Source organism: Ptychodera flava, chromosome 6, assembly GCF_041260155.1.
Source record: "Ptychodera flava strain L36383 chromosome 6, AS_Pfla_20210202, whole genome shotgun sequence".
Classification (NCBI taxonomy): domain Eukaryota; kingdom Metazoa; phylum Hemichordata; class Enteropneusta; family Ptychoderidae; genus Ptychodera; species Ptychodera flava.
Genome location: NC_091933.1, coordinates 8,889,749 through 8,916,121, shown reverse-complemented (window position 1 = coordinate 8,916,121; position 26,373 = coordinate 8,889,749). Strand labels below are relative to the sequence as shown.

Below are 26,373 nucleotides of genomic sequence, written 5' to 3'. Positions count from 1 at the left end.
GAAGTCTTTGTGTTTTTGTTTCTTTGCATGTTTGCTTGTTCGGTGTAATAAAAATAATAACACATGAGAGCTTGGGCAATATCACGATTTTTTGCCTGCCCTCGGGCTGGTGGTAATGATCGAAATACTGATGATGCCCTCGCCTACGGCTCGGGCATCATCAGTATTTCGATCATGACCACCATCCCTTTGGCAGGCAATAAATCGTGATATTGCCCTCGCTCACATGTGTTATTATTTAAATGTCACCCAGTATACTCTGCTGACAGGGCAATATCCTACAATGTCATCAAGTATGCATGTTGTGTTAAACTTAATGACTAAAGAATGCTCATTTACTGTAAACACCCTCTTTTTTATTTGATTGCTTTTGTAAAATGGAAAACCGTAACCTATGAAATATCCTTTGCATGTACAGCAATTACCATGCAGAATTCCATTGGCTGAATTGAAGACAAGCCATCACAAGTAAAGATAACAAATGTACATCACTGACAGAAACCTGCAAAAGAAATAATGAAAACACTTTCCACACAAATGTGACATTTTTCAAAGAAGTTTGTCGTACAATCTGTTATCATTGGCGCATTTTGTAATAGCTGATGTTCAATCACTGGTGGTTATAGAATCCAGAAACACCACACTTTAGCAATCTGATCTGAACCACAGAACATTATTAAGAAAAGTGAGCAAATATATCTCTTTAAAACCACATATGTGTTTATGGACATGAATTTGACTGTTATTTGTTAATACGACCTACTATGGAAAGCAAATTGCAAACAAGCATTTAGATTTAGAATGAACAAATTGGTATTACTAATACATGTAAGTCAAAAACTTCTGTTGTTGATCAGCAAAGATGAATTTTTATAATGATTAAAATCTAGATGCAGTGACACTTTGAGTGACATGGATAATAATGGGTTTGCTGACCGCATAATTTCTACACAGATTGGAATGCCATCTTTCCTCTGTACTTTGACTGAGCTCCGATAAAAGCATCGCAGGGAGTAGAATTTGTTAGATGTGTAAATAACACAGAGATAAAAAAGCCCATTACAGGTATTTTATTTGTCGCATTCCCAGTTGAACTGTCTCATTATGTGATCCCCTACGTCTTTTGCCAATGCATTACTTCAGTTAATGACTTCACTCTCCCTAAATCACTCGAGTGAGATAAAACAAGACGATAAAACCACCTGTCAGGAGATCTCTTTATACCAATGCTCCAAAGATCCAAGCTCTTTCCAAATCATAGACGCGACTCTTAAATTCACAGAGAATGATAAAGTATTTAATACAGTCAAAAACTCTTACTGATAGAAACCTTTGAAATTCCTCATATCACACAGAACAAACTATTTCCTCTGATGGTTCTCTCTCAATCTGTGGTGGGAAATTTATGTGTAGCAATATACAAATCCATATTTTTTCCCAATTCCTTGCGTCAAATTCTCTACCGATTAATACACTTAATAAGAATTTGCTTGATAAAAATAATGTCAACAGAAACCCTGAAGTCTGTCTAAAATTATTGTCAGATAATACACTGATTGTAATTAAGACAACCTTGCCCTAGAAATCCCTCACTGTTTCATGAAAATTACAGCAGTGACAGCAAAATCATCAGAATGTAACTTGAGTGATAATGGTCGGATTATGAGCTGGACTTCAATGAAAGATGGATGGATGTTATCAAAATTATACAAAAGGGATGACATCTTCTCAGACTGCTACATTCAATGCGCCATATCCAGGTTTCATACGATTGTATTTGTAAGTAATCTTGTAAGTAATCTTCGAAAGCTAATTTTCTGTTATCTTTGAAGCCAATACCAGTGTCTGATGTGTTAAACAAACTCAAAGCTTCCCTCTCCCATCAGATATCTGTGAAGAAAAACAAATGTAAAAGCAAATCAGGAACTATATACATGATAGCTGACACTATAATGGAATTTTGACAAAATTAAACGAAAGCGCATCAACAAATACCAGTATTATATGTTTATTGACAGAAGATAATACACTTTGGACTTATAATGCTGTATAAACACATGATAAATATCTGATCACTGCAGTCAAATTGCTCATGGTCTGACAACTACAACCGGAAGACTTACAGTATATTTGTCCCACTTCTTTTCCGGATCATACGGCTCCCATCTACTGGCAGGGAAAATGTGTTTATTTCTCTCATACCAACTTCGTAGTACCACTTTACCTGCATGGGACTTTAAAAAGTAAAGAATATAATTAAAATCACAGGATGTGGTACACATGACGAAATATATGCTGTGTGTTGATAAACATTTCAAAAGTTGTAAATGTTTGGTACTAGCATGGTAGGATTTGGCTTCTCACCATAAGCTATGAGCTTTTACTTAACCTTGAAACCACTGAAAATTATTTGGTCCATTCCCGGTGTTTTCAATATGTACAGGAGAATGCGATGAAACAATTTACAAGTTAAAATAACACTGGCTTCTGTCATGCAGCTATGATTGGAACTCAGTCTAATACATCACACTGCAAATTTTAATTTACCCTGGGAACTTTGACTCTGACAATTAACAAAAATATTTGATATTCAGTAACAAAACAATTGGATATGTGAAGGTTGTGTTTCTGAAATTTGAAAGTAGCGCAATGACCTTGGGGTAGTATATATGCTTCATGACTGAAAGTTTTCAACATTTGCTCGAACTACCACAACAGAACTTATGAACTTTGTGTGATTTTAACTAATCATGCATAAATTAGCATAAATTAAGCATGTATAGCATATAACATTGGTAGTTTGAGTGTAAGCCCCTCCCTCGTATAACCATAGTTTTGTATTGCTGAACTAGGGGCTTTTTATACTCAGATGCATACAGTATATCTTTATGTATGGTTGGCATTTTATGTGTGCATTTCAACTTGCTAAAAGATGCACTCTACATAAATATACATTGCTGATATTTACTACGATTGCACACATCATTAGTCAATCAACTCACCTCATCTTTTTCAACTGTTGCATCATTTATGAGCCTGATATCATCATGGACATCAAAACTGAACAGCGGACCTGAAGCAAAACGTACAGGGCAGGAAGTCATTACATGCGATGAGAAGAACAATCCATAGGTCAATAGTAAATCATGGCATATTCCTGACATATATGAGAAATGAACATACTACCATCTGTACCGGGCCACACATCATGTCAGTTTGGATCTCAGTACGACAAAAGGTGACAGACATTTTCACTTTCATAGCATTAGTAGGTCATAAAATTGATCACAACATTGTGTGATTTTGTTAATTTCATTGGCGGTACAAAGTCTAATGAGGTTGCTGTGTTACATTTCATTTTGGCATGTCTGTGGAGATGAAAGCTACATCTGTTAGTTTTTGTGCCTTACATCATTCACCACAATCGGATCAAAGGTAGTATGGCCTAATGGGGTCTAAAAGGACTTATGGAAATTTGATAATTGGGTGGGCAGATGGTACATTGCATCTTCCTTCCATAATTCATCGCCTATTTTGTGCTCAAAAGAAGCTGTTGTCAAATTCTCAGCCCAGAATGAGTATGAACAAAGACGTGTAAGATTAGAGCAGTGTGTTAAAATCATCCCTCTAGTATATGTCAACACTATCCCTAAAGCATCCATACAAGATAATCACGTCTTAAAAACAGGAAATCGGATTTACTGTTATGGGATGTTTTTGCAGAGTTTTCACCAGAGATTTCAGTGTAAGGACAATGCACCTTCCTGACACGGACAATGACTTGTCAGCCTAGCAACCATGACTGCGCTGACTTTCTTCTAAGGTAGAATGCAACTCTCAGGGACAAATACTCCGACTATAAAACTTTTACAAAACTTTTAGATCTACTACTTGCGTGGGCTCATTTTGAAGCTCATGGAATAATTTAAGTTTTCACTGGCTTATTTTTGTGAAAAATCAAAATTCTATTTTTCCTCATAGAGTCAACACAGGGTTGGTGGCCATTTTGAATTTCAAATGTCAGTAAATATTGAGTAATTTGTTTCTTCACTATCAAATTTTGAAAAGTGACCCATGATTTTTATTCTTGATTTCAAATGGAATTGATTAAAGTTTTCTTTGAGAGTTTGCCCAAAAGTTTAAAACTTTCAATTTCGAGGTATGTAATGTCCCAATGCCGTGGACATGCCAACCTGTTGATGTGAAATTGCGTATTGCAGAGACAGTTGTGCATACATACATGAATTTTACATATTGGGATCAATGATGAGATATGGCTTGTACATACCGCTCTTTCCTCTGGCTTTTGTGACAATAAAGTCATAAAAACTGTAATGCTGGAAAGATAAGACTGCTATAAATGTCTGGTCTTTGCATTGACGCTAAAATATTCATGAAAATGACAGTGTTGGAAATTGGCAGCTTGAAAGGCATTATATTTTATAAATAGACTAGTATATATACATATGTAATATGTAATTCAACATGTTGCTTGTTTCTGTAAATGAATAATACTACTTGCTTTCTGTCTGTGCAACTCGTCATGCCACCTGAGAAACGATTGCATAAAAACTCACTTGACTTTTTTGAACCAATCTTACAATGTATGCATTGCTTGGGAAGATTAGCATGATAGGTTCTGCCTTCCCTGACATGTTTACGTCAGTGAACACAGGATCTTGAAAAACAGTTGAACAGATCAAAAACATTCCCCTGAGATGAATATTTGATACTTACATGTGGAATGATCAAATCTTCCTTGATGTACATCAGATTTTCCACGGTCGCTGACCTGCAGAAACACATTAACAAATCTTGTGAGCTTACAACAGTGCTCAACCAACTAACATGCTAACAGCTGGGCTGGCATAAATAAATGATAAAGTTGTTTTTTTTGCCACCGTTAAAGGAGTAGAGACACCCTGTTTTTGCAGAGCATTATGCTGGGAAAATTTAATAGCATACATTTGTGAAGGTACTGACCTCTAGGGAATGATGCTGTCCAACAACAACATTTGTTCTCAAATTACACACTCTCAGACTGATCCATTGAAGATTACATATGCCAGTGCAAAGTGTAGCCTTACGTACAACTCAGTGTAACAGCCATCCAAAGACTTACAATGAATTCTAACTAGCACAGTGAGTGGGAGAATTTCAAACATTATCAGAAGAATATGCCTCAAGTTGATTAGGGAAGGCACATGTTGTCAGATCAACTAAATTTTCCCCCTGAACCAGATTGGAAGCTGAACTCATTGCAAGATACAGCTTCTATTTTAAGTTTTCTTGATTTCCAGGTTTTATTGACACAAGACAAGCACAGAGTTTTTTGAGAACAGTAACGTCCTAAGGGCATTCTACCAGGGCTTCCTGTAGTATGGACAAATGTTGACAAACTCTGCAAACATATTAGATACGTCAACCGAGTAGTTTCTCTACAATCTGGTACACTTAAATGGCTTGGAGGAAAGACACTGGATTGACGTGCCCCCGAGACTACATCCCTTTCTTGCCAGTCTAATCTTGTGTGGTAAATCTATCAATCCAAGCCCTACATCTTCAAAAGGATAAACAGGAGCAGTACGCTACAACTCAAATTCACAGCTTCGCTCCATGGACATGGGCCCGGGGGCACCGACGTCCTTTGTGCCTCCTTACCGTTTATTATTTGCCATAAATGTGAAATCTGGCAAAAAGTCAAATTGTTTGGACATAAATGAAAGTTAATGTGAAAGTGAATCAAGAATAGAGATGGAACTCAATAGGATCAACAATATCTAAGACAGGAAACGGTGAACTTATATGATACAGAAGGGAGAAAATTTAGCCACAAACTATTGTAATATAATGGACAATGGCTAATCTAAACCAAATTACTTAAACTGGATTGTTGGCATTGATTACACATGTATTTATTGTCCATCAAATAGAAAATAAATTTGGGCCATTGACTAAAAAACATTTGCTTGTTACACTCACCACACTTGTACTTAGTATTTGGAGTGTACACCTATCTACAATACAATGATAAAAAGTTTGGACTCTGAAGGTCAACAGTGCATCTTTAATGTATGAGACTAAATAAGCTTACCCCTCAAGTATGTATAGGCCAAAAACAATATTTAATTTTGAATTATGTAGTGCAGGGAAGGACATAGAATATGGTGAAAAGCAAACTAAATATAAAAACTGAATATACAATTATATGGAAATGTTGTTTTACAGTCATGAGTATCTAGTGTGTGCCGAGAGACATATTAAAATTGGACAGTATCATCCTGACCAGAGTTTGTCTGAGTGGTTGTTTCCTTCTGATTTTCTGACACGGTGATAGGTACAAAATATTATGTTATTCACCATAGTTAAGCAACATAGCTTGCATTTTGTTCACAGTAGAACTGAGTTTTACATGTAAGATAACTTTCTCATAAACTGTAAATTCTGGCTTGTGGCAGCTCAAACGTCGCAATACTACATTTTTTGATATGATATGGAGTGACTTGCACACATATGCAATATGCAGTGACAGTCGATATATTCATAGTAAGAGTCTACTACATTCAAGCATAGTGATGTTGACAACTACATGCATGCCAGTGCACGATTTCAAAGTAGCCAGGAGGAAATTCTAATAGTCTTTTAGTGGAAATAGGCCCTATAGGTATTAAACACAGTGAAACAAACAACATTAGTTATCGTGACCTTGCTAAAGTGCAATCTCGGATCATGTATGATCTGATGATTATGCCGTGATTCTGAAGTGCGCGTAAATCGGTCAACATAAGCACACATAGACTCTCGCCAGTCGCTTGTACTGCTTGGTCTCGCGTAGCTTTCGGTATTTATACAAGCTCGTGCCTTCGGCACTCGACCTTGCGCCTTCGGCGCTCGATCGCCTACGTTGGATTACTACCGCAAGTGACTCCGGATCCGGTCAAAAGAAGGCACGAGGACTGTCGACAGTCTAAAGCACACACTGTCTTCAACAATGATGCTTCGGCGCTCGATCGCCTACGTTGGATTACTACCGCAAGTGACTCCGGATCCGGTCAAAAGAAGGCACGAGGACTGTCGACAGTCTAAAGCACACACTGTCTTCAACAATGATGCTTCGGCGCTCGATCGCCTACGTTGGATTACTACCGCAAGTGACTCCGGATCCGGTCAAAAGAAGGCACGAGGACTGTCGACAGTCTAAAGCACACACTGTCTTCAACAATGATGTCAAAATCAATGCACAACTGTCGAAATTACCCAAAATAAGCAACAGAAAACTTAAAGTTATCGCTGTGTCGAAAGGACAGTACATCAACATAAAACGACGCTAGTTTGTTATGACATGGAGGTAGAAGGACAGAGCGAATTCTCTCGCTCTCACCCAGCTATTACTAACGGGCCGCCGGTGGGATTGCCTCGCTAAAGCAATGGATTCGCCGGTAACGAAGGAGCGTTTCGTGCCAAAAAAATACATGACAGCAACAAAAATACAATCACCGTGAACTTCATATTTACAAAACATCATCAAATAAATGCTAAAAGCTTCAAAACGTCAAAATTCGCACAAGACCGAGAAACAAGACAGCGTCGGTTTGATTTTTCAAAGTCCTTGCCAGGAGCTGGTCCTTGCAAACAACGCTAACTTGTTATATGCGCATGCGCATATTAAGGAGAGACCCATTTGATTTCGGGGGCGGGGGGGGGGGGGTATGCAGGAAGTGGGTATGGGAACTTTTTTTGTCAGAGAGACAGCATTTTTTTAATTTCAACTGTCACACCTGCATCAATTTTTTTATCAAATGGAGTAGCAGTGCAATTTTTCAAATTTAAGCCAGTGTTTCACATATCACAGGATGGTTTTATATATTCATTTTACATTCCAACAAATGAAAACAAAATGGAAAGTCTAGTATATATACAACTTTAAATTATAGAACACTTTTTTGGCAAATCAACAGTGATCAGTACTATACCTGCTTTTCTTTATAACAGTCAATTCCTTTTAAGTTCTCAGGGAGATGTTATCTTTTGTGGTCAGAGAAACAAGGCTCACACATTGTATTTCATATATTTGTTGTTCCTCAATTTTTCTTTGACAACTTGTAATCTTTCTAACATATTTATATTGAGAGAATAATATATTGGTTTTTACACTAGTTTATTGACTCCTGTCTTGTGTTTTCAATTTTCACAATGTACAGAAGTCAAATAGTCCCATCTAGATATTGCCTGTACCATTGAGATATTGCAACAGAAATCCAGAAATATGATTTCTTGGGTCAGAAAGGGAAGGAAAACATCGAGTGCACTGAGGTGTAAAGTAGTGAATGCTTATATCATAAGTGCTGGGAAAAAAAAAACACATGAGAATTGCTTGTGGTAAAAACATTTGCGCTGCCTATGGCAGCATGCTAGCAAAGAACACATGAGAATGAATTTCCAAAATTTTTGCTCATTTCAACTGCATTATGACAATTCCTTTTTTATTTATTTCTGTCTGTTATGAGAATTTTTTTCTCAAGCCATTACAGGCTTATTTTTTTCTTTTATTTCACCTGGTGACAATTTTTTTTCTCAAAATCCTCCATACCCCCCCCCCCCCACAAATCAAGTGGTTCTCCCCTAAGTGAGTCCCTGACCTATGCGGGCCAGTGGATTACTTCCTCAGTAGAACTGATATGCCTGCCGGTACCATCATTCTTCAGTCGATCAAAGGCGCCTTTCGTACCAAAAATACACGACAGCCGCAAAAGTGTATCACTGTCAACGTCATAACTATAAAATATATTGAAATGCACAGTGAAACGTTCACAAAGTAAAAAATGTGCCCACACCGAGAAACAAGATGGCGTCTGATTCGATTCTCAACTCAGATTTTGTCCTAGAGTTGTGCGCATGCGCAGACGGTAGCTTTAACGAAAGCGAGTCAAAATCAAGTAAATATAAAATAAAAATGGATAAAAATATTGTTTAAAAATAATACAAGGCATGTATCACCAATTTTGAACATTTCTGACGGCATTTCAACTATACGAACACCCATGCCAAATATCACAATAATCAAATCAGTGGTTTTGAGGAAAAATTGAAAATAGTGGTTTTCACAAAAAAGCTAAAAAAGTGACTTTAAAATGATTCAATCGAAAAAAGAAAAAAGACCGTTTGAGATACATGCCAAGTGACCACCAGACCAAATTTCAGAAAAAGTTACTGAAGCGTTTCTGAGATACCTGCGTCCACAGCATACGGCCCACTGTATGCAACAACAGAGGCCGCGTCATCACATTAGTACTTTGGGCCAAAGGCCCAAAGGACTAAAAAGGAGTATTGACTGTACACCTGGCTATTGCACATGTTCATGCTATGCAAACACAGAGATATCACCACTGTTGAACTTGATCAACCGAAATACACACTCACTGTGAGTTTCCATTTTAAGACGAATATTGGTAGGTCTGTGATCAGATACTATTGAAACAGAAAGATTTTTATCATCTTTTAACTGTTTCAAATTCCAAAAAATACAAATCAAACCAAATTTTCTGAAGTATGTTGGTATTATTCAGATGACTATGAAAGTCACAATTCAGCTTTATCAGATAATTTTATCACCCTCCCTCACAAAAATGTACCAATCTGTTCAATAAGAGACAACCTTCTTCCGTTGAGAGTGAAACAAGCAAAGCCTTGAGTGTTGCTACACGTCCAAATTAGAGAGAATTTTTAGCATTTTGTCAATAACAAAGCTCAGAAGTCATGAAATAGTAAAATACCTTGATGTACATTTGAGAATTATTGAATGACAGGCCATTATCCATAGCAACGTTTACAATGAATGTCCTTTTACGGGTAATTAAGAATGGCAACCATAGAGCTGCACTGAAGTGGACATCTGTGTCTAATGAAGTTCAGATGCTAACGACAAATTTCATCTTTATTTGATCTATTACCTTCATCATCAATTACCAATTAAGGTAGCCGTGGTATTATCTGATGTATCCACCTTCTGACATTGCTGAGCAGTATCACAGATGGGTACGATGTTTTATACTCTTAAACAATCACCCATTAGTTTCGTTGTGCCTTAACAAGGACAATCTTACCTGGCAAATATGGCCACCTGAGACATGCAATTTAGCCAACAGAGAAACACTGCCTTCACAAAGTGTAAATGTCTTATTCTCACATAAAGATATAATTATTACACCCCTGGGTCTAAAACCTTGGTGCACCAATTATCTTGATACAGCTGCATCTGTAACCTTCAGATTCCAGTTTCATTGTAGCATAAGTTTCATTCAGTGAGTATTTGATGGAATGCAACGTTGTGATCAAAATAAAAAGAATCGTCCAAAAACATTTACAAGAGCAAATTTCACCACAACATTGAGGCATATCTTCATTTTGTTATCCCTTAGCCAATTACAATCAAAATTACAGTCAATGATGTTTGAAATAAGTTTTTGTCAAAACATGAGAAAGTTGGCAAAAGAGCTCTCTACAGAATACAAATATGCAAATTGTATGTAACTTTGAACATATGTTAAAGGCCCGATAGCTGTATCTTTTTCATATCATTTTTGTGATTTTACTTCCAAACTAAAATAAGTTCATGGGAATGTACTCATTGAGGGGTGTTTATACAAGTAGAATAAACTGTCCACCGGGACTACATGTGCAATTTTGAGCAAGATAAATAATAAATGTTTGCCCAAACATAAAATGGCGCCGTCATGCAAATAAAGCAAAAACACAGTACACAGTGCATATATGCATTGGAATCTTCACAGAAACAACAGAGTAGTCCAATATAGTGCATAGGACTGAATGTTTTCCACTGGGACACCATATGCTATGTTTTCTTTGTAATATTACCAATTTTTAAAAATGGCGGGAAATCAAAATAACGGTGAAAATTTAAATTTACTTGTCCAATTTTTCAGTGGCAAAAGACTATATCCTTTAAATCTGTAGAATTTAAAGAAAACCAGAGAAAAAAGAAAGCCTTTTTAAAGAAAGCCTTTTTCAGGTTAACAAATTTCAAGAGTTACAGCTACAGGGGCTTTAATTACAGCCTTCCTAGATAGTATGTATAACAAAAGCTCAATCAGTACAAGGAATTTCAGAAATTCATGAAAAATCATAATATGCAACTTTGTAAAGAATAATTCCACCTAGATCTAAAAGACTCAGCAAATTTTAAGATAAATCTTAAGGTAGATAATAATCAAAACATTTGGTATAGTTAAACTAGTTGCATTTGCTTTGGCAGTATTTAAGTAATATAATCCACACATAAGGTCAACAAATGGATGGATTTAATCCATTGCAAAGAGCCATTTGATTGAGTCACTTGCATTTTGCATCACTTTTCTTTAGTACTCACTTCAGCTCATGGAAATCCTTCCGAAGCATTTCAACAGCCTTCTGCAAGAAATACTGTATGGTACTGCCTTTCTTCATCTGAGGATGGAAACAATTGGATTGTTTAATGAAATGTTAGTGTTGAAGAAAGATTGTTGGTACCTGGCTGGAATACACTGCTGTGTACAGATCTCATCATATACCTGTATGCAATATTCCAGAGTGTGGAGTTATATAGAAAATGTTAAATGAAGGTACTGGAATGGCACCACTAATTGACTCGTGATAAATATAACACTATAACAACACATGCAAAACAGGTTCTTATAAAATCCCTTTATATCACTGGCAAAGTAAAATTAAGGCGTACAAAGAAATCTGGAAAAAGTACCAATATACAATGACTTGAATAACCATTGCCTGTCAACACATTTGTTTGTGAGAATAGGTGTTCACAAATATTTTGGGCAGACAGGTTGGCATTTTCATCTTTATAGTAGGTGGGGAGTGGAGACATGGGCAGTTTATTTCTTATTCTTGACTGGGGAAATTTCATAATTTCTTATTCTTGACTGGGGAAATTTCATAATGTTGCTTCGCACACAATCTGAAAAATGGCACAGTGGATGGATATAGATAGAGTATGATGTTGTTCTTGTTATTAACTTAAAAGGAACTCACACCGTCTTCGGCATCACATTCCATGGTGACAATAGTTATTGAACCGCTATTTCAGCAAAGTTTGGTTGTGAAGGGGGTTAAAACATTACAAAGACTTCAATATGATGCAAAGCATTGGCGATACTGAGATTGGGCGGTTGTTGAACCTTTCCTAATCAACGGAAACTGAGAGAATTCACTGATACACTGTGCCAGGTTTAAATCACGACCTGTGCAATGACATTGTGTCATAGAGACACCATTAGTGTAATTGATTCAGAACATAAAAGAATCTATGCATATTTATCAATGACTAACAGACAGCACTGACAATAATACTTGATTTATCAAATTCATATCTTTTGCAGAGATACATGCATCTTTACTTTATGCTTATCCAATACTGCAGCTAAAAGCCATTAACCAGATAAAATCTATTATTGCGCATTCTGGAGATTAGCAGGAGATTAGCATTGGTAATTTTAAGAAGGACATCCTCCATTAAATCTAGAAACTGTCTCAGCAGAAAACAAATTTGTGATCACAAAATATGCAATACATGATCAAGATGAAACGGCTCATTGACTAATGTAACTGGTGCAGATATTCCTACCTTGAACTTGCACAGAAAAAAATCGTTGTGTGCACTAAAGCTTTCATCCAAAGAACCGCTTTCAGAAGAAACTAGGATTACTATACTAGTGCCACATAGAAACAACAAATTTTTTTTGACCTGGTGTTTGAAGTTCTAATCAAACTTCCCTGCCACAACTTTGCATGATCACAATGTAACTACTCTTCAAACACTTTTTACAAATTAATGTGAGCTTTACAAAAAATTTTTATGATCACAATGTTACCCCTTTCCATAAAGGTGTGAACAAAAAATAAGAGTACAGGCATTTATAAAATGTCATGGGAATAATATCAATATTGTAATTACCATAGTTTTACCTAGTGTTATCGGCAATGCTTAAAATTACCATTTTGTAAAATTTCACCATTTATCAACTATGTGAAGACTGATTTGGTTTATCCCAGTCACATTCATTTGTCTAAGTCTACTGAAATGATAACGCTTAATTCAACTCCTCCACTCTTTCTCGATGTTAATCGCCGCAAAATTTCTATTACAAAATCCTTACATATAAATATACAGATTTCACTCCATGAAGCATGCGACATCTATGAGTGAATTACAGCTGGTGAAAAACGGAACAATGTAGTCTCGTAGTATGGATCCAAGGACCATGCCTTAAACAGCATCACCCACTATAATTTAGGTAATAGTATTATTTTGAGTACGCCTTGGAGAAAATATATCTGATTTGATTCTGAAGTATAAACATATTTCCTCTACACTAATGAAAAGTAGGTCTGTACACGTTACAGTGATTATGCCTTGGGGACAATTTTTCCGGAATCTGAAATTTTCACAATATTTTTCTGCTCTACCACTTGGCTAGACTCATTCTTTAAGCTCATGGAGTACCGTAAAAACCCTATTGATTTGACCACTCTATTAATTCGACCACCGTATTTTCTTCTAAAAACGTAATTTTATTTTACCCATATCAGTTTGACCACCTTTGGAACTTGAAACTTTCTTAATCTCTAACAATTCGACCACCCAATCATGACAAGCTGTTTTGAACATTTTATTTTCTATAAAATACACAAAACAATACACTGTACAGCACAGAATGTCTAAGTTGGGACTTCATGAGTCATCTTTATACGTTTCAATCATCCAAGATGGTAAGCATGTCATTTATGAACTGTCAAAAAAAGTTGAAATCTCTAATAATTTGACCTCTAAAATTATTTTGGCTTTGTTAATTTTCTAATGATTTGCCAGTTTAAATTTGATATTATTTTTATCTGGTCAAATTGATAGGGTTTTTAGGGTAATTGCCGTGTACAATGTCTTTTATCTGCAAAAATAAAAAAATGTACAACTTTCCCACGGAGGTTACGCAGCATATGAGCAGTCATTTTCACTGTCAAATGACATGTGGGTATATTTCAGACGTATTGACTAATCCCAAACTTTGAAAAGTACCCCCCTGATTTTTTTGGAGAAAGTGAATATCCTTAAGCACATAAGAGCAAGTTAGAACTTTGTGTCTCAGGGCGCATTTTACCTTTCATGTCGAGAAACACATTCTGAACTATCCCACTTTCAATCTTTTGATGAAATTTTGAGTTTGCTCATAATGGCTACACAATTTATTTGAGCACTCCTAACTGAGTTACAGCTCAGGAGACTTCAATGTAATTCATCTTCCTTCCTGTTTTCAGGAAATCTTAAACATGAAAATGTCATATTATTACTTCCACTCTCAATTGAACCTGACATTTACCATTTCCAAATGTCAAGACTTTACAAATCCTACTAGTCACCGATAACGTCTGCAATTTTCTGTCTGAAAAGTACCATTGACTTTTTGTTTTTCCAGTACAAATTTTGATTTCGGATAAACTCTACTTTTCCAGAGAAATTCCTTGCTGGTACTTTTTTGAATGAGTTCATATCTGTCATTTTACAAATATAATTTCTCTTTGATGGTTTTCCGGCCTTGAAGGTGGGTTTATTTTAACAATCACTATATACAGTCTGATAAATCATGCATTTTTACAACTATCATGTTTCAATAGTTTTGTTGTTCGTCAATGAAATTTCTTTGACTGACTGCATAAGCTTTGCGTTTAAACTACCGCAGTTGTATTACTTGTATATCCAATCTGAATTTTTCTCTTATCATGTTTTCAGCATGTAGCATCAACATTACACAAATACCCTCCAGGCCTGATAAATGAGTATCAAACTGCTAAGCTAATGTATTGAGCCTATTCTTCAAGATCACTGAACTCTTTCTTTTGTGATCCAAATGCTTTTAGAATTTAGAAAGTGAAGACAAGAAAGGTATTGCCTTGGTTTAGAGACAAAGGAAAGAGGCAGAGATGGTCTCTGAATCATTCTTATCACCAAGTACATGAATGAATCTTTCCATGGGAATATCAGAGACGTGAATTATGTATGGATGATATTTTCATCACACAACATCAAACAGTAGTTCAAAAATAATAAGTGTCAAAGTCAAATTCTGTGGTCTTAGGACCTATCATAGACTTTGGAGAATCCATGTTCCAACAAAATTTGTCAAGCAGTGTCCATGCCTAATTCTGTGGTCTTACTTAGGACCTATCATAGACTTTGCGGGATCCATATTCCAACAAAACATGTCACGCAGTGTTGATGCCAAATTCTGTGGTTTTACTTTAAGGACCTATCATAGACTTTGCAGGATCCATGTTCCAACAAAACATGTCACGCAGTGTTGATGCCAAATTATGTGGTTTTACTTTAAGGACCTATCATAGACTTTGCAGGATCCATGTTCCAATGAACAAGTCATTGACAATGACATAGTCCCCACTTGTGATAGGCGTATTAGTCTTGATGGGGCAGGGAAATGTGGTCATTAAGAAGTATCACTGGAGTGTATATGTTCAAATCTATGGACACATAGGTCTATGTCATTGTTCCCAATTTGCAACAAGAGGCATGTCTAAGTTATGGTTCTAAATCGGGAAAAAAGATCAGACCTCTAGCTGTATTGGCCAGCCAAGAAAAACATATGGGCATAATAAATGAGGTACAAGATGTGACATCTTAAGGTCTATTATTCTATCAAAATTAAAGCGTATAGAACTTGTGGTTACTGAGTTATGCATATATACGCTTAATCAAGGTCAAAGGTCATCAAGGTCACGTGACATTTTGAAAAAAAAATTGTAATGCTAATTAATTCATATATGCCAAAATTCAGACCTCTAGCTCTATTGGCTTGCCACAATTATATATATATGCATAATTAATGGAGGTAAAGCATGTGCTGTCATAAGGTCTCCCATCCTACTAAATATAAAGGACATAGCACTTGTGGTTACTTATTTATTGACATAATCGTGTATTTTAGGAAAAAGGTTATCAAGGTCACATGACATTTTGTCAAAAAATTTCTATCCTATAGTCTATCCCTATATACCAATCATACATCTAGCTCTATTGGCTCGCTCAAAATTAGATATGCACATAATTAATGAGGTACAATATGTGGCGTGATAAGGTGTCCCATCATACCAAATATGAAGGGTGTGGCACTTGTGGTTCCTGAGTTATGGACAAATATGTATATTTCAGGTCAAAGGTCACCGAGGTCGCATGACATTTTGTCAAAAATATTGTCTTGATAAGTTATCCCTATATACCAAAAATCAGACCTCTAGCTCTATTGGCTCGCTCAAAATTAGATATGTGCATAATTAATGAGGTACAATATGTGGCGTCATAAGGTGTCCCATCATACCATATATGAAGGGTGTAGCACTTGTGGTTACTGAGCTATGCACAAATATGTATATTTGAGGTCAAAGGTCATTGAGGTCACGTGACATTTTGTCAAAAAAATTGTATTGCTAAGTTATCCCTATATACCAAAAATCAGACCTCTAGCTCTATTTGCTCACTCAAAATTAGATATGCACATAATTAATGAGGTACAATATGTGGCGTCATAAGGTGTCCAATCATACCAAATATGAAGGGTGTAGCACTTGTGGTTACTGAGTTATGGACAAATATGTATATTTGAGGTCAAAGGTCATTGAGGTCACGTGACGTTTTGTAAAAAAAAAATGTATTGCTAAGTTATCCCTACACACCAAAATCAGACCTCTAGCTCTATTGACTCGCTCAAAATTAGATATGCGCATAATTAATGAGGTACAATATGTGGCGTCATAGGGTGTCCCATCATACCATATATGAAAGGTGTAGCACTTGTAGTTAATACTGAATTATGGACAAATATGTATATTTGAGGTCAAAGGTCACCGAGGTCACGTGACATTTTGTCAAAAAAATTGTATTGCTAAGTTATCCCTATATACCAAAAATCAGACCTCTAGCTCTATTGGCTCGCTTGAAATTGGATATGTGCATAATTAATGAGGTACAATATGTGGCGTCATAAGTTATGGACAAATATGTATATTCGAGGTCAAAGGTCACCAAGGTCACGTGACATTTTGTCAAAGTGTCTGAGATATCTGCGTGAACGGATGGACTCATGGATGGACTCACGGACGGACATGGCCCAATCTACAAGCCCCCTGGACTTTATCTGTGGGGACTGAAAACTGTGTCACTGCATCCTTTTTGCAATATGAATACGATGAGAAACTAAATTTTTATTTTTCGTGGCCTTATACATGGGAGTCTATGGACTGCCTTATACATGGGAGTCTATGGACTGCCTTATACATAAGAGTCTATGGACTTCCTTATACATGGGAGTCTATGGACTGCCTTATACATGGGAGTCTATGGACTGCCTTATACATGGGAGTCTATGGACTGCCTTATACATGGGAGTCTATGGACGTGAAAACTAAAAAGTCCTCTAACACGGCCAAATTTGATCGCATTGTGAAACAAATCGACGTGCATCTGTATGAGGTAGGGTACTCCTTGTACCAAGTTTGAACGAAATCGCTCCAGGCGTCTCTGAGATATCTGCGTGAACGGACGGACGGACGGACGCACGCACGCACGCACGCACGTACAGACATGACCAAACCTATAAGTCCCCCCGGACGGTGTCCGTGGGGACTAAAAAAGTCCAGCAGTGTTGATGCCCAATTCTGTGGTCTTACTTGGGACCTATCATAGACTTTGCAGGATCCATGTTCCAACAAAACGTGTCAAGCAGTGTCCATGCCTAATTCTGTGGTCTTACTTAGGACCTATCATAGACTTTGCAGGATCCATGTTCCAATGAAACATGTCAAAGGTTAATAAAATATGATAAATTAGTAATACAGAGAAAAAAAGTTTTGTTTTGTTTCTGTTGCTTGTTTTGATTTTGTTTTCTTCTTGATTTGGGGGGTGCTTATAAGATAGTAAAGGGGTCAATGCCCTGGGTAAGTTAGTTTGATAAGAGCAGTGATGATAGTGTCTGCCATACTGGGAAACTACTTTGAAGAACTAAGGTGACATGCACAAATTTTTTCTTTTTACTTTTTTAGTGGGTATTCTGATGGCATTCACTCTGACACACCAAGGAGTGAAGAGAACATAATATTTAGCTACTATAGAAGCTATTGGGATGGGTATCCGTCCAGCGTCCATCGTCACTCTGTATGTATGTATGTATGTATGTATGTATGTATGTCAGTTTGTGAGGCGTCCGTCCAATCAAATGTCTTGAGAACCGCAGTACTTACTGATTTGATATTTGTTGTGTAGATTAAAAATATGATTATGAGAAACTGGTTTTTTTTTAATTTTTTGATATTGTTGAAAATATGCAAATTAGTGCGAAAAAGGTGTTTTTGGTAAAAAATCTTCTTCATAACCGCTGGTCAGACAGCTTTGTTATTTGGTATACAGGTCCCTAGGGATAACCCAACTTGGATTTGTTCAAATTGTGATGAAATATGCAAATCTGTATTTTTAAGGAATTTTTTGTCATTTTTGTCAAAACTTTATTTCATCAAAACCGCTCGTCTGACAGCTTTGATATTTGGTATACAGGTTCCTACAGATGAACTAAATAGGTATGATATATTGAATATATGACGAAATCTGCAATTTTGAATTTTTGGTGCAATATTTGCCATTTTTGGTCAAAAAATATGTTTCTCAAAAACTACTTGTCTGGTGCCTTTGATATTTGTATACAGGTTCCTAGGGATTGTCTTAGTGTAATATATTGAAATTTGATGAAATCTTCAATTTTGTATTTTTGGTCAATTTTGCCATTTTTGGTCAAAATATTTGTTTCTCAAAAGTTACTCATCTGATAGCTTTGATATTTGGTATACAGGCTCCTAGGCTTTATCTTAATGTAATATATTGAAATTATGATGAAATCTTCAATTTTGTATTTTTGCAGCTAATTTTGACATTTTTGGTCAGGCCATCCTGAAATGAGCTATCAAAGATATCCACCTTCTTCATCAATACATGTGTCACAAAAAGTTATTCTCTACATAACACAGCAGAGCTCTGTCAACTGTTTGGTTGCTTGTTTTTTCAAAACCGCTGGTCAGACAGCTTTAATATTTGGTTTACAGGTCCCTAGGATGACCTTAGTGAGATAATTTCATACAGTCAGGAAATACTTAATTTTGTATCCATGTCTATAGTAGCTTCAGGGACTTTGGCCCTATGTTTCCAATTCCCTTTTATCAAAATGTCAAAAAAAAATTTTTAGTTTGTAAAAAACATTGAATGATGCCGGTAAGCAGAAAGTGAAAGTAAGTGAAAGAATATTGTACGAAATAAAGTTTGATACTAACTTTTGACTGACAAACAATAAATGGTAATCTTTAAAAAATATTCTTTTCTCATGAAAATAATTAATAATCAGAGGCCACAATATTGCAAAAATGTTATGTTTGAACTTGTGAATGTTGTGAGTTTACCTAACACTGTTACTGTAGTTTCATTATCTAGTCAAATATCTGTCTGAATGGATCTTGCACAAATCAACTACTAGAAACATGGCACAGAGAAAGTGATTATGTGTGTAGTGCTTGCATTGTATGCTATCACTACAATTCAAATTTATGAAAATGATTGCGAATTTGTGTACCAGAAACTGTAACTTGTCACAATAAATTACAATGTTACCAAAAAAATTAAATTTGGGAAAAATGGTGATTTGTAACAAAATTTGAACACGCTGTGGATGGAAAGAAATATTAATGGTTGTTTGAAGGGCGTCAACCACTTGTTAGCAAAGTTACAAACTTTCCTGGCCAGCAGTTTGTTTGTTCTCTTCTGAAAATCAATAGCCACGTAGTTCAGCCTTCAAGATTCATTCACAGTGAGCTAAGATGCCATACATCTAACAAAATGTGCCGCATGCAAGAAGTTATGTGGAGGAGTTTGGTTGAGGAGATTGGTGAAACCATACTAATACTTGAATGCATGGGTAACGTAATTTAAAGGCATCAATAAATTGTGCTTCATGTTCACCGGTGAATGAGGAAAGACCACAATAACAGAAGTAAAATACCAGATCAAATGCCGCCTTTGAAAATGTTTGGTTTCGCATATCTCACAGATACTTCACACTGCCCAAACAATTTTTGTCCATCCACCCCGGCATCTCTGTAATAAGCTGACAAAGCATGGAAGTTGACTTGATCACTTACCTGAACCGATCGTCTGTGTCCTGATCCATCCCAGTAACTAAACGTAATCTCCACATCTTCATCTGTTTTCAAAATGTACAAACAAAAAATCTACTCTGATGAGAAACATGCGTCACACAAGCCAGAATTTTATTTTTTCCAAAGAGCTACATCAATTTGGAGATCATTTTCATTGACTGTGATGATATGTGTGAAATGGCTCTAATGAAACAGCGTACTATGCCTTGATACAAAATTCCTTCACTGTATCTGACTTATGCTCAAAACATTCACAAATCTAATGTAATTTTGTTAAATCACAACAAGTGTACCTGCTTACTTTTTAGCTTTTCTTGTTTTGCCACCCACTCTTGTCGGAGTACTTCTCGTAGTTTATTTTCTTCCTCCTGTGATATTAAAACAAATGGACAAGGAAATTCAACTAAATAAATGCTTCCCTTCATAATCCTCCCGTACCATAGTACAGTTAACTTTTTTGTTTTGCTTTGGACAACTGGACCTCAAAATGTGAAGGGGTAGTTTAAGTAGTTAGTGTTGATCGCTGCTGAGAGAAAGCTATCAGAGACAAACTATACCATGGCTGTTTTCCGACAGAAACTCAGGAAATGATCACTTGATAGCTCTAAACCAATCAGTGGAACCTTTCCCTTCTTTGAATTCACAGACAGCAGAAAATGATACCGTATGTAAAAACACAGCTTATTTATGGTGCTTTTACACACAAAATCTGTTCCTTAGATTGATAGGGACAAGCTTGGAAGGGGCAAAAACTCTGTATTTGCTGTGTTTTAATACTGTGTGAAATTTATCATAGTACTGCTATAACAACACGAAATGTTAAACTAAATATCACCATTACAGCTATTTTACTTAAGCGTCCACCTTGACACCAAATGAGTTGCCTCTTTTGTTGTTTTTTTTTTACAAGGCTAGTGGTTAAGAAAAAGTTTTTTTACTTAAATTTCTCAGAATTATCATGGTAATCATTAATGTCAAATGATTTACAAACATATTTACCAACATCTATCTGTAATATTTGTCAATTTACGTCACACAAAGGAATGATCAAGTCTCTACCATATAAAATTGCTCTCTTAAGTACAGTTCAAAACTTCAGCAACAATTCAGTAAGCAGATAGAACAAACCCTGGGACAGAACTGTACACGACATGTCAATGGCATTCAAATGATATTATTTATGATAAGACCAACCTCTCTGTCTCTGTCGGGTAGAAAACTTGTATCCACATCTGGATTTTTTCCCAATTTCTTCTTCTTGAAAACAACAGGTTCCTCTTTTTCTTCATCATCGTCATCATCATCACTACAATCATCTTCATCCTCATCTACGTCAAAAGACAACGCTGATTTGTATTTCTGTTTTTGTTTCTCTTTCTTCCGTTTTTCTCTGTGATTGTGAAAAAAAAACGACAATGTGGCTGCAATTAATCCTTTCTCTGCCAGGTTTATAAATACAGGGTCAAGTTATGAAATCAGTAAACCATAACATGTCACATATCTGAACTGATATTACCGTTTGAAGACCCTTACATATCAAGATTTTCACTGCAGACATTTGTGCTTCTGATCCATACATACAGATAGTGAACTTTGCTGTCCTAAATCTTTTATAGAACAGATTGCTTGTTTGACATTTTTGTACTTTGTCGTCACTCTCAGTGACTTCATGTAGCTACAACTATTACATTGACTTTAATACAATGGAATCACGCATTCTTTCCATTTAAAATGAAAAGGGCAAACACTGATTGTACAGGATACTCTGGAAATATTTAAAAAAGCCTGCTGTGTGTGTTAGTGTTTCTTACATGACAGGCAGGTATACTATCATAGCTGGCGATCACTAACACCACTTTAACCCCTAGAACCTTTGTTGTTCAACTGGCAACCTGTTGTGATTTGTGATGGTTTCCTGGAGCACTACGCTTACGGAGAGCTAGTTTATTCATATACTTACGCAGCTTTGAGAACATGAGGTGCTGCCTTAGCCAGTTCTTTTTCTCTCTCTTTGACCAGATCGTCTCTCTTTGCTTTCATCTCAGTCAAAGTGACCAGACCTAATGGAGATTGATCAGTACAATAATCCAATCAGACACAGTTTTCCACACAGCGAAAAAACCCCAACATTATGTCATCACTCTGAAGTCAATCAACAAAAACGCTTTTCAGTACAAGTCTAAAATGTGTCTCAAAAGAGTATTTATAACAATGTCAACGCCTTACAAACACTTTTTCACATAGTTTTAGTACACTCATACTTTTTCACATTTCGCCAATCTTTGTTTTCCATAGAATAGTCAATCCAATAACGGTTCTTTCTGTGTGAGCTCATCTCGAATACAACTCTTCAACACCAAGTGGTGTCATTATGATGATGATGTGACTCTAATTTTGAAAAGCTGCACTTTGCAGTACTATAACTTGCTGCAATGCTGAGAAACATTCATTCTCTGTTCACACCCTGCTCTGTCATCAGTGTATTTGCATCATACACATGATACAAATGTTTACTTCAAGAGAAAACATGCATCTGCAACGTCTGCTGTCACACAAGGAATCCTGCAATGCTGAGAAACATTCATTCTCTGTTCACACCCTGCTCTGTCATCAGTGTATTTGCATCATACACATGATACAAATGTTTACTTCAAGAGAAAACATGCATCTGCAACGTCTGCTGTCACACAAGGAATCCTGTGTATAGTGTACCCTGTCTATAGTCTGCAGTACATATCATTCATACTTATCGATAAAGGCAACATCTTAAATATGGTATTTGTAAAGTAATTTTAAAGCTTGCAGAATGTTTGCTAAGCATTACCTCTTAGGTTTGCTAGAGCCGGTAACTGTAACTTTGATGATTTGCTTTACTTTTACTGTTAATGTCAACTGTAAGTTCTTATTTTTCTCTCCACAGTATGTTGAAACACTCGTTATTTAGCTTGTCAACACAGCGTCAATACATGTAAAACCCACTGTTAGTGTTTACAATTGAATTTTAGTCCACATCAGAATTTATATGTCAACAAAAAGAATGCATTCTATACATGTACAGACTGCAGTAGACAGCCGCATACTGTGTATCTCAACATGCTTTGGGGAGTCGCACAAGAAACTGCAGTTGATGATTATACAAACAAAACTTGTGAACAAAAATTCAAAGAAAGTTACAGCTTCTGGCCCTTAAGCAGCGTTCAGATAAAATACCAAAGGAGTAAATGACCTAGGTAATACAGATCAAAATGATATGAGTTCAGTAAATGTACGCCAGTGCAAGTGACACTTTGGCAAGGTAGCTATCAAACTGTTAGGTGAAATTCTGATGCTTAAAATATTTGTTTATTTGTCATCCTTGTTTCATGTCGGAAACATTCAAATTATTGATTATTCTTCAAATCTTACCTACGGTCTCCGTCTTCAACTGTTGTTCCACTGCATCATAATGTGATGAAAACTTACTACTTATGGTGTCAATTTTAGCAAAGTTATCCTACAGACGAACAAAAACACATTTCTGTCACAAGCTCAGTATTTGGAAATATTTGCAAATAATATTCACAATTAACACTAAAACAATATTTAAATAACAGATTTTTTAAAACCTAACAGGATTTACATAGCCTTTTGTTTGTTGACAGGAAAAAGTAACTGGTTTAAGATAGGAAGTGGACTTACATCTTCTAGATTTATGTCAGAAATGCGTCCCTCGAGTCATGCTGACTGTGCATAACATGAAGATATTCTTGACTTGAAATAACTATTGGATTGTACATTATCAAAATGGCAATAGCCAGCAGTGGAAAACACTACAATATTCATTAATATTAAATACAATTAATATTCTGACACCATCTGTCAAGCACAAAGTAAATTTGCACTCAGTCAAAGTCTATTTTAACAAATTGTGAGATATTTTGTGTAAGGCAAAATAAGCCAACAGGAACCACAACATAGACTTGTATGGAAAATTTTTGGCATGAATTTTTTGCAAATAGTCCAATAACTGACACATGTCTTTGTAGTGACAAACTGGCTTTGGGTGTTTCAGCAGTGCATGACCGCCTCACAATACACGAAGAAAGAACATGATAATCATAAAGATTATGCTTGAGTGGAGCAGCTCCATGGTTTGCCATGGTTTGAGGTACGTCAATCAAAACAGTCTATTTTCCTATTTTCTCTCAGCTATTCTCCCTTCGATGTCTTGTGTCATGTTGTAAGACGAGACAGCGGATCACGGCCAGTATTAATCAGTCTGTAAAGACTGTAACCCACTAAGTACATAGGGAGGTAGAAGCTTCTTCTGTCTCCATCCATATATATGTACGAAAATAGGCATTGGCGTGTGTCTTCCGCCATGCTGCGACTGATGCATTCTATGTATATTGTAGGGGGATGATGTTTGCCAATAGTTGAAAATTAGCCTTGCAAGAGCTGATGCATTCAATAGTTTCTATAACTGATGAACTGTGAATTAATTGGGTTTGTTGAGGGACCGTGATATGACTGGTGTTCTCGTCGACATTTTTGTCAACAAAACAGAGCATACACACAATCGTCAGACAAATGTACAGTGAGCATTTGGCCATAGCCAAGGACGAATGACGGAGAATCTATTTACCTGTTCAATTTTTTGTTTCAGTTGTTCTAACTTTTCTTTTTCTTTTTCTCTCTTTTTCATTAGATGCATAGCACGGCCAGCTTCGCTCGCAGCGCCCTTGTAATGCGCCATTTTCGCCTTCTTCCTGATTGTATTTACCACAAGTGAGTGACCTCCGTAAATAAGTACTTCCGGGTTATCTCTGATAGGGCGTTGGCATCATCATAGGCGCTCAGTAGCTGGGTAGTCTGCTAAGTAGATTGATTTTCTGCTCGATCTGTCGATCCAGCAGTCGATTTGCCCGCAACTACAACCTAAGGGACTGGTCAGTTTCTTCAGCCTGGGGGGGGGGGCGGTGGATTCATGGGGGGGTCACCCTGTTTTTGACTTTGGTGATAGGGGGGGTCACCATGTTTTTGAAATGCCCAATAGGGGGGGTCAGTGTGTTTTTGATTTTGACACAGGCTCATCATTGCCTAAAATGCTAGTGTCAGCCACAAAATTCATCATTCAGTTGTATTTTTCGGCGCGCCCGAAGGGCGCGTAACTTTAATAATAAGTCATATTTTCCAGCACGCCCAACTTTAACATATCAAGCATACATACAACAGAGATATCTGTATGTTCAATATTTTTCAGCGTGCTCTTCAAGCTCATTACTTTAATATATCATACATCTTTCAGCATGCCCTTCAGGTGCATGACTTTAATATACAGGGCATATATATCAGAGATATCAGGATGTTTCATATTTTTTGGCGCGCCCTTCGGGCGCCATACTTTCAGAGATATCTTGATGTTTGCTAAGTGAAAGTGTACCATTATGAAATCTGCATTTCATATGAAAAGGATGACAAATTCCTGATACTTTTCTGTTCTCTCTGTGAGAATTCAGTATGAGAAAGCAACATGCACAAATATTTCACAATATATATTTGATACAGTGACTTATTTTAGAGATAGAAAAATGACAAGATATCTTTCCTTCTCATTGATGCAATTATTTTCCTTTGTTTCATAGGTTTTCTGTAGAAAGATGCTTTTTATGAACAAAATAACAGTTAAAAAAGGCAGTTTTGTCATTATTAGCTGTGCTTTTATGGTTTCAATGTTACACAAGAAAAGGTCCTCTCAGACACTGTACACATCAGATTTGGCTAAAAAAGCTCTCTATGGCTCCTCAGTAGATTTAATTTGATGGTTGGCAAGTCTTAACACCCATCAAAGTTTTTGATTCACTGCTTTTTCCTCTTTGATATTAATGATTGACATCCATTTCTGTACAACAGTTCAGGACATCTGGTTAAGCAGAGAAAGTGTGAAATACATTCACAGCTCATTCAAAATACAGCTCATTCAAAATGTACTGTATTTAAACTTTAAGATTGACACTTTGAAATTCCTATCTTACAACTGACATGTCAACAATTTCACTAAAACATAGAATGACTATTTAAAATATAAATATATGTAAAATGTAAAATATAATATATTATATA

General features: G+C 36.3%; 1 protein-coding gene across 1 annotated transcript; it reads right to left on the bottom strand.

Moving 5' to 3' along the window:
- Positions 1 to 334: 334 nt before the first annotated feature.
- On the bottom strand, positions 335 to 25,060 carry LOC139134765 (protein FAM50A-like). Its single transcript, XM_070701799.1, has 12 exons — positions 24,896 to 25,060; positions 23,677 to 23,764; positions 22,232 to 22,331; positions 21,466 to 21,661; positions 20,573 to 20,639; positions 20,254 to 20,315; positions 11,387 to 11,463; positions 4,738 to 4,792; positions 4,289 to 4,337; positions 3,003 to 3,073; positions 2,124 to 2,234; positions 335 to 1,890 (listed from the first exon to the last, which is right to left on the bottom strand). Exons 1-12 carry the CDS (start codon positions 25,004 to 25,006, stop codon positions 1,864 to 1,866), a joined length of 1,014 nt encoding a protein of 337 aa, XP_070557900.1. The 5' UTR covers positions 25,007 to 25,060; the 3' UTR covers positions 335 to 1,863.
- Between the last annotated feature and the right edge of the window lie 1,313 nt (positions 25,061 to 26,373).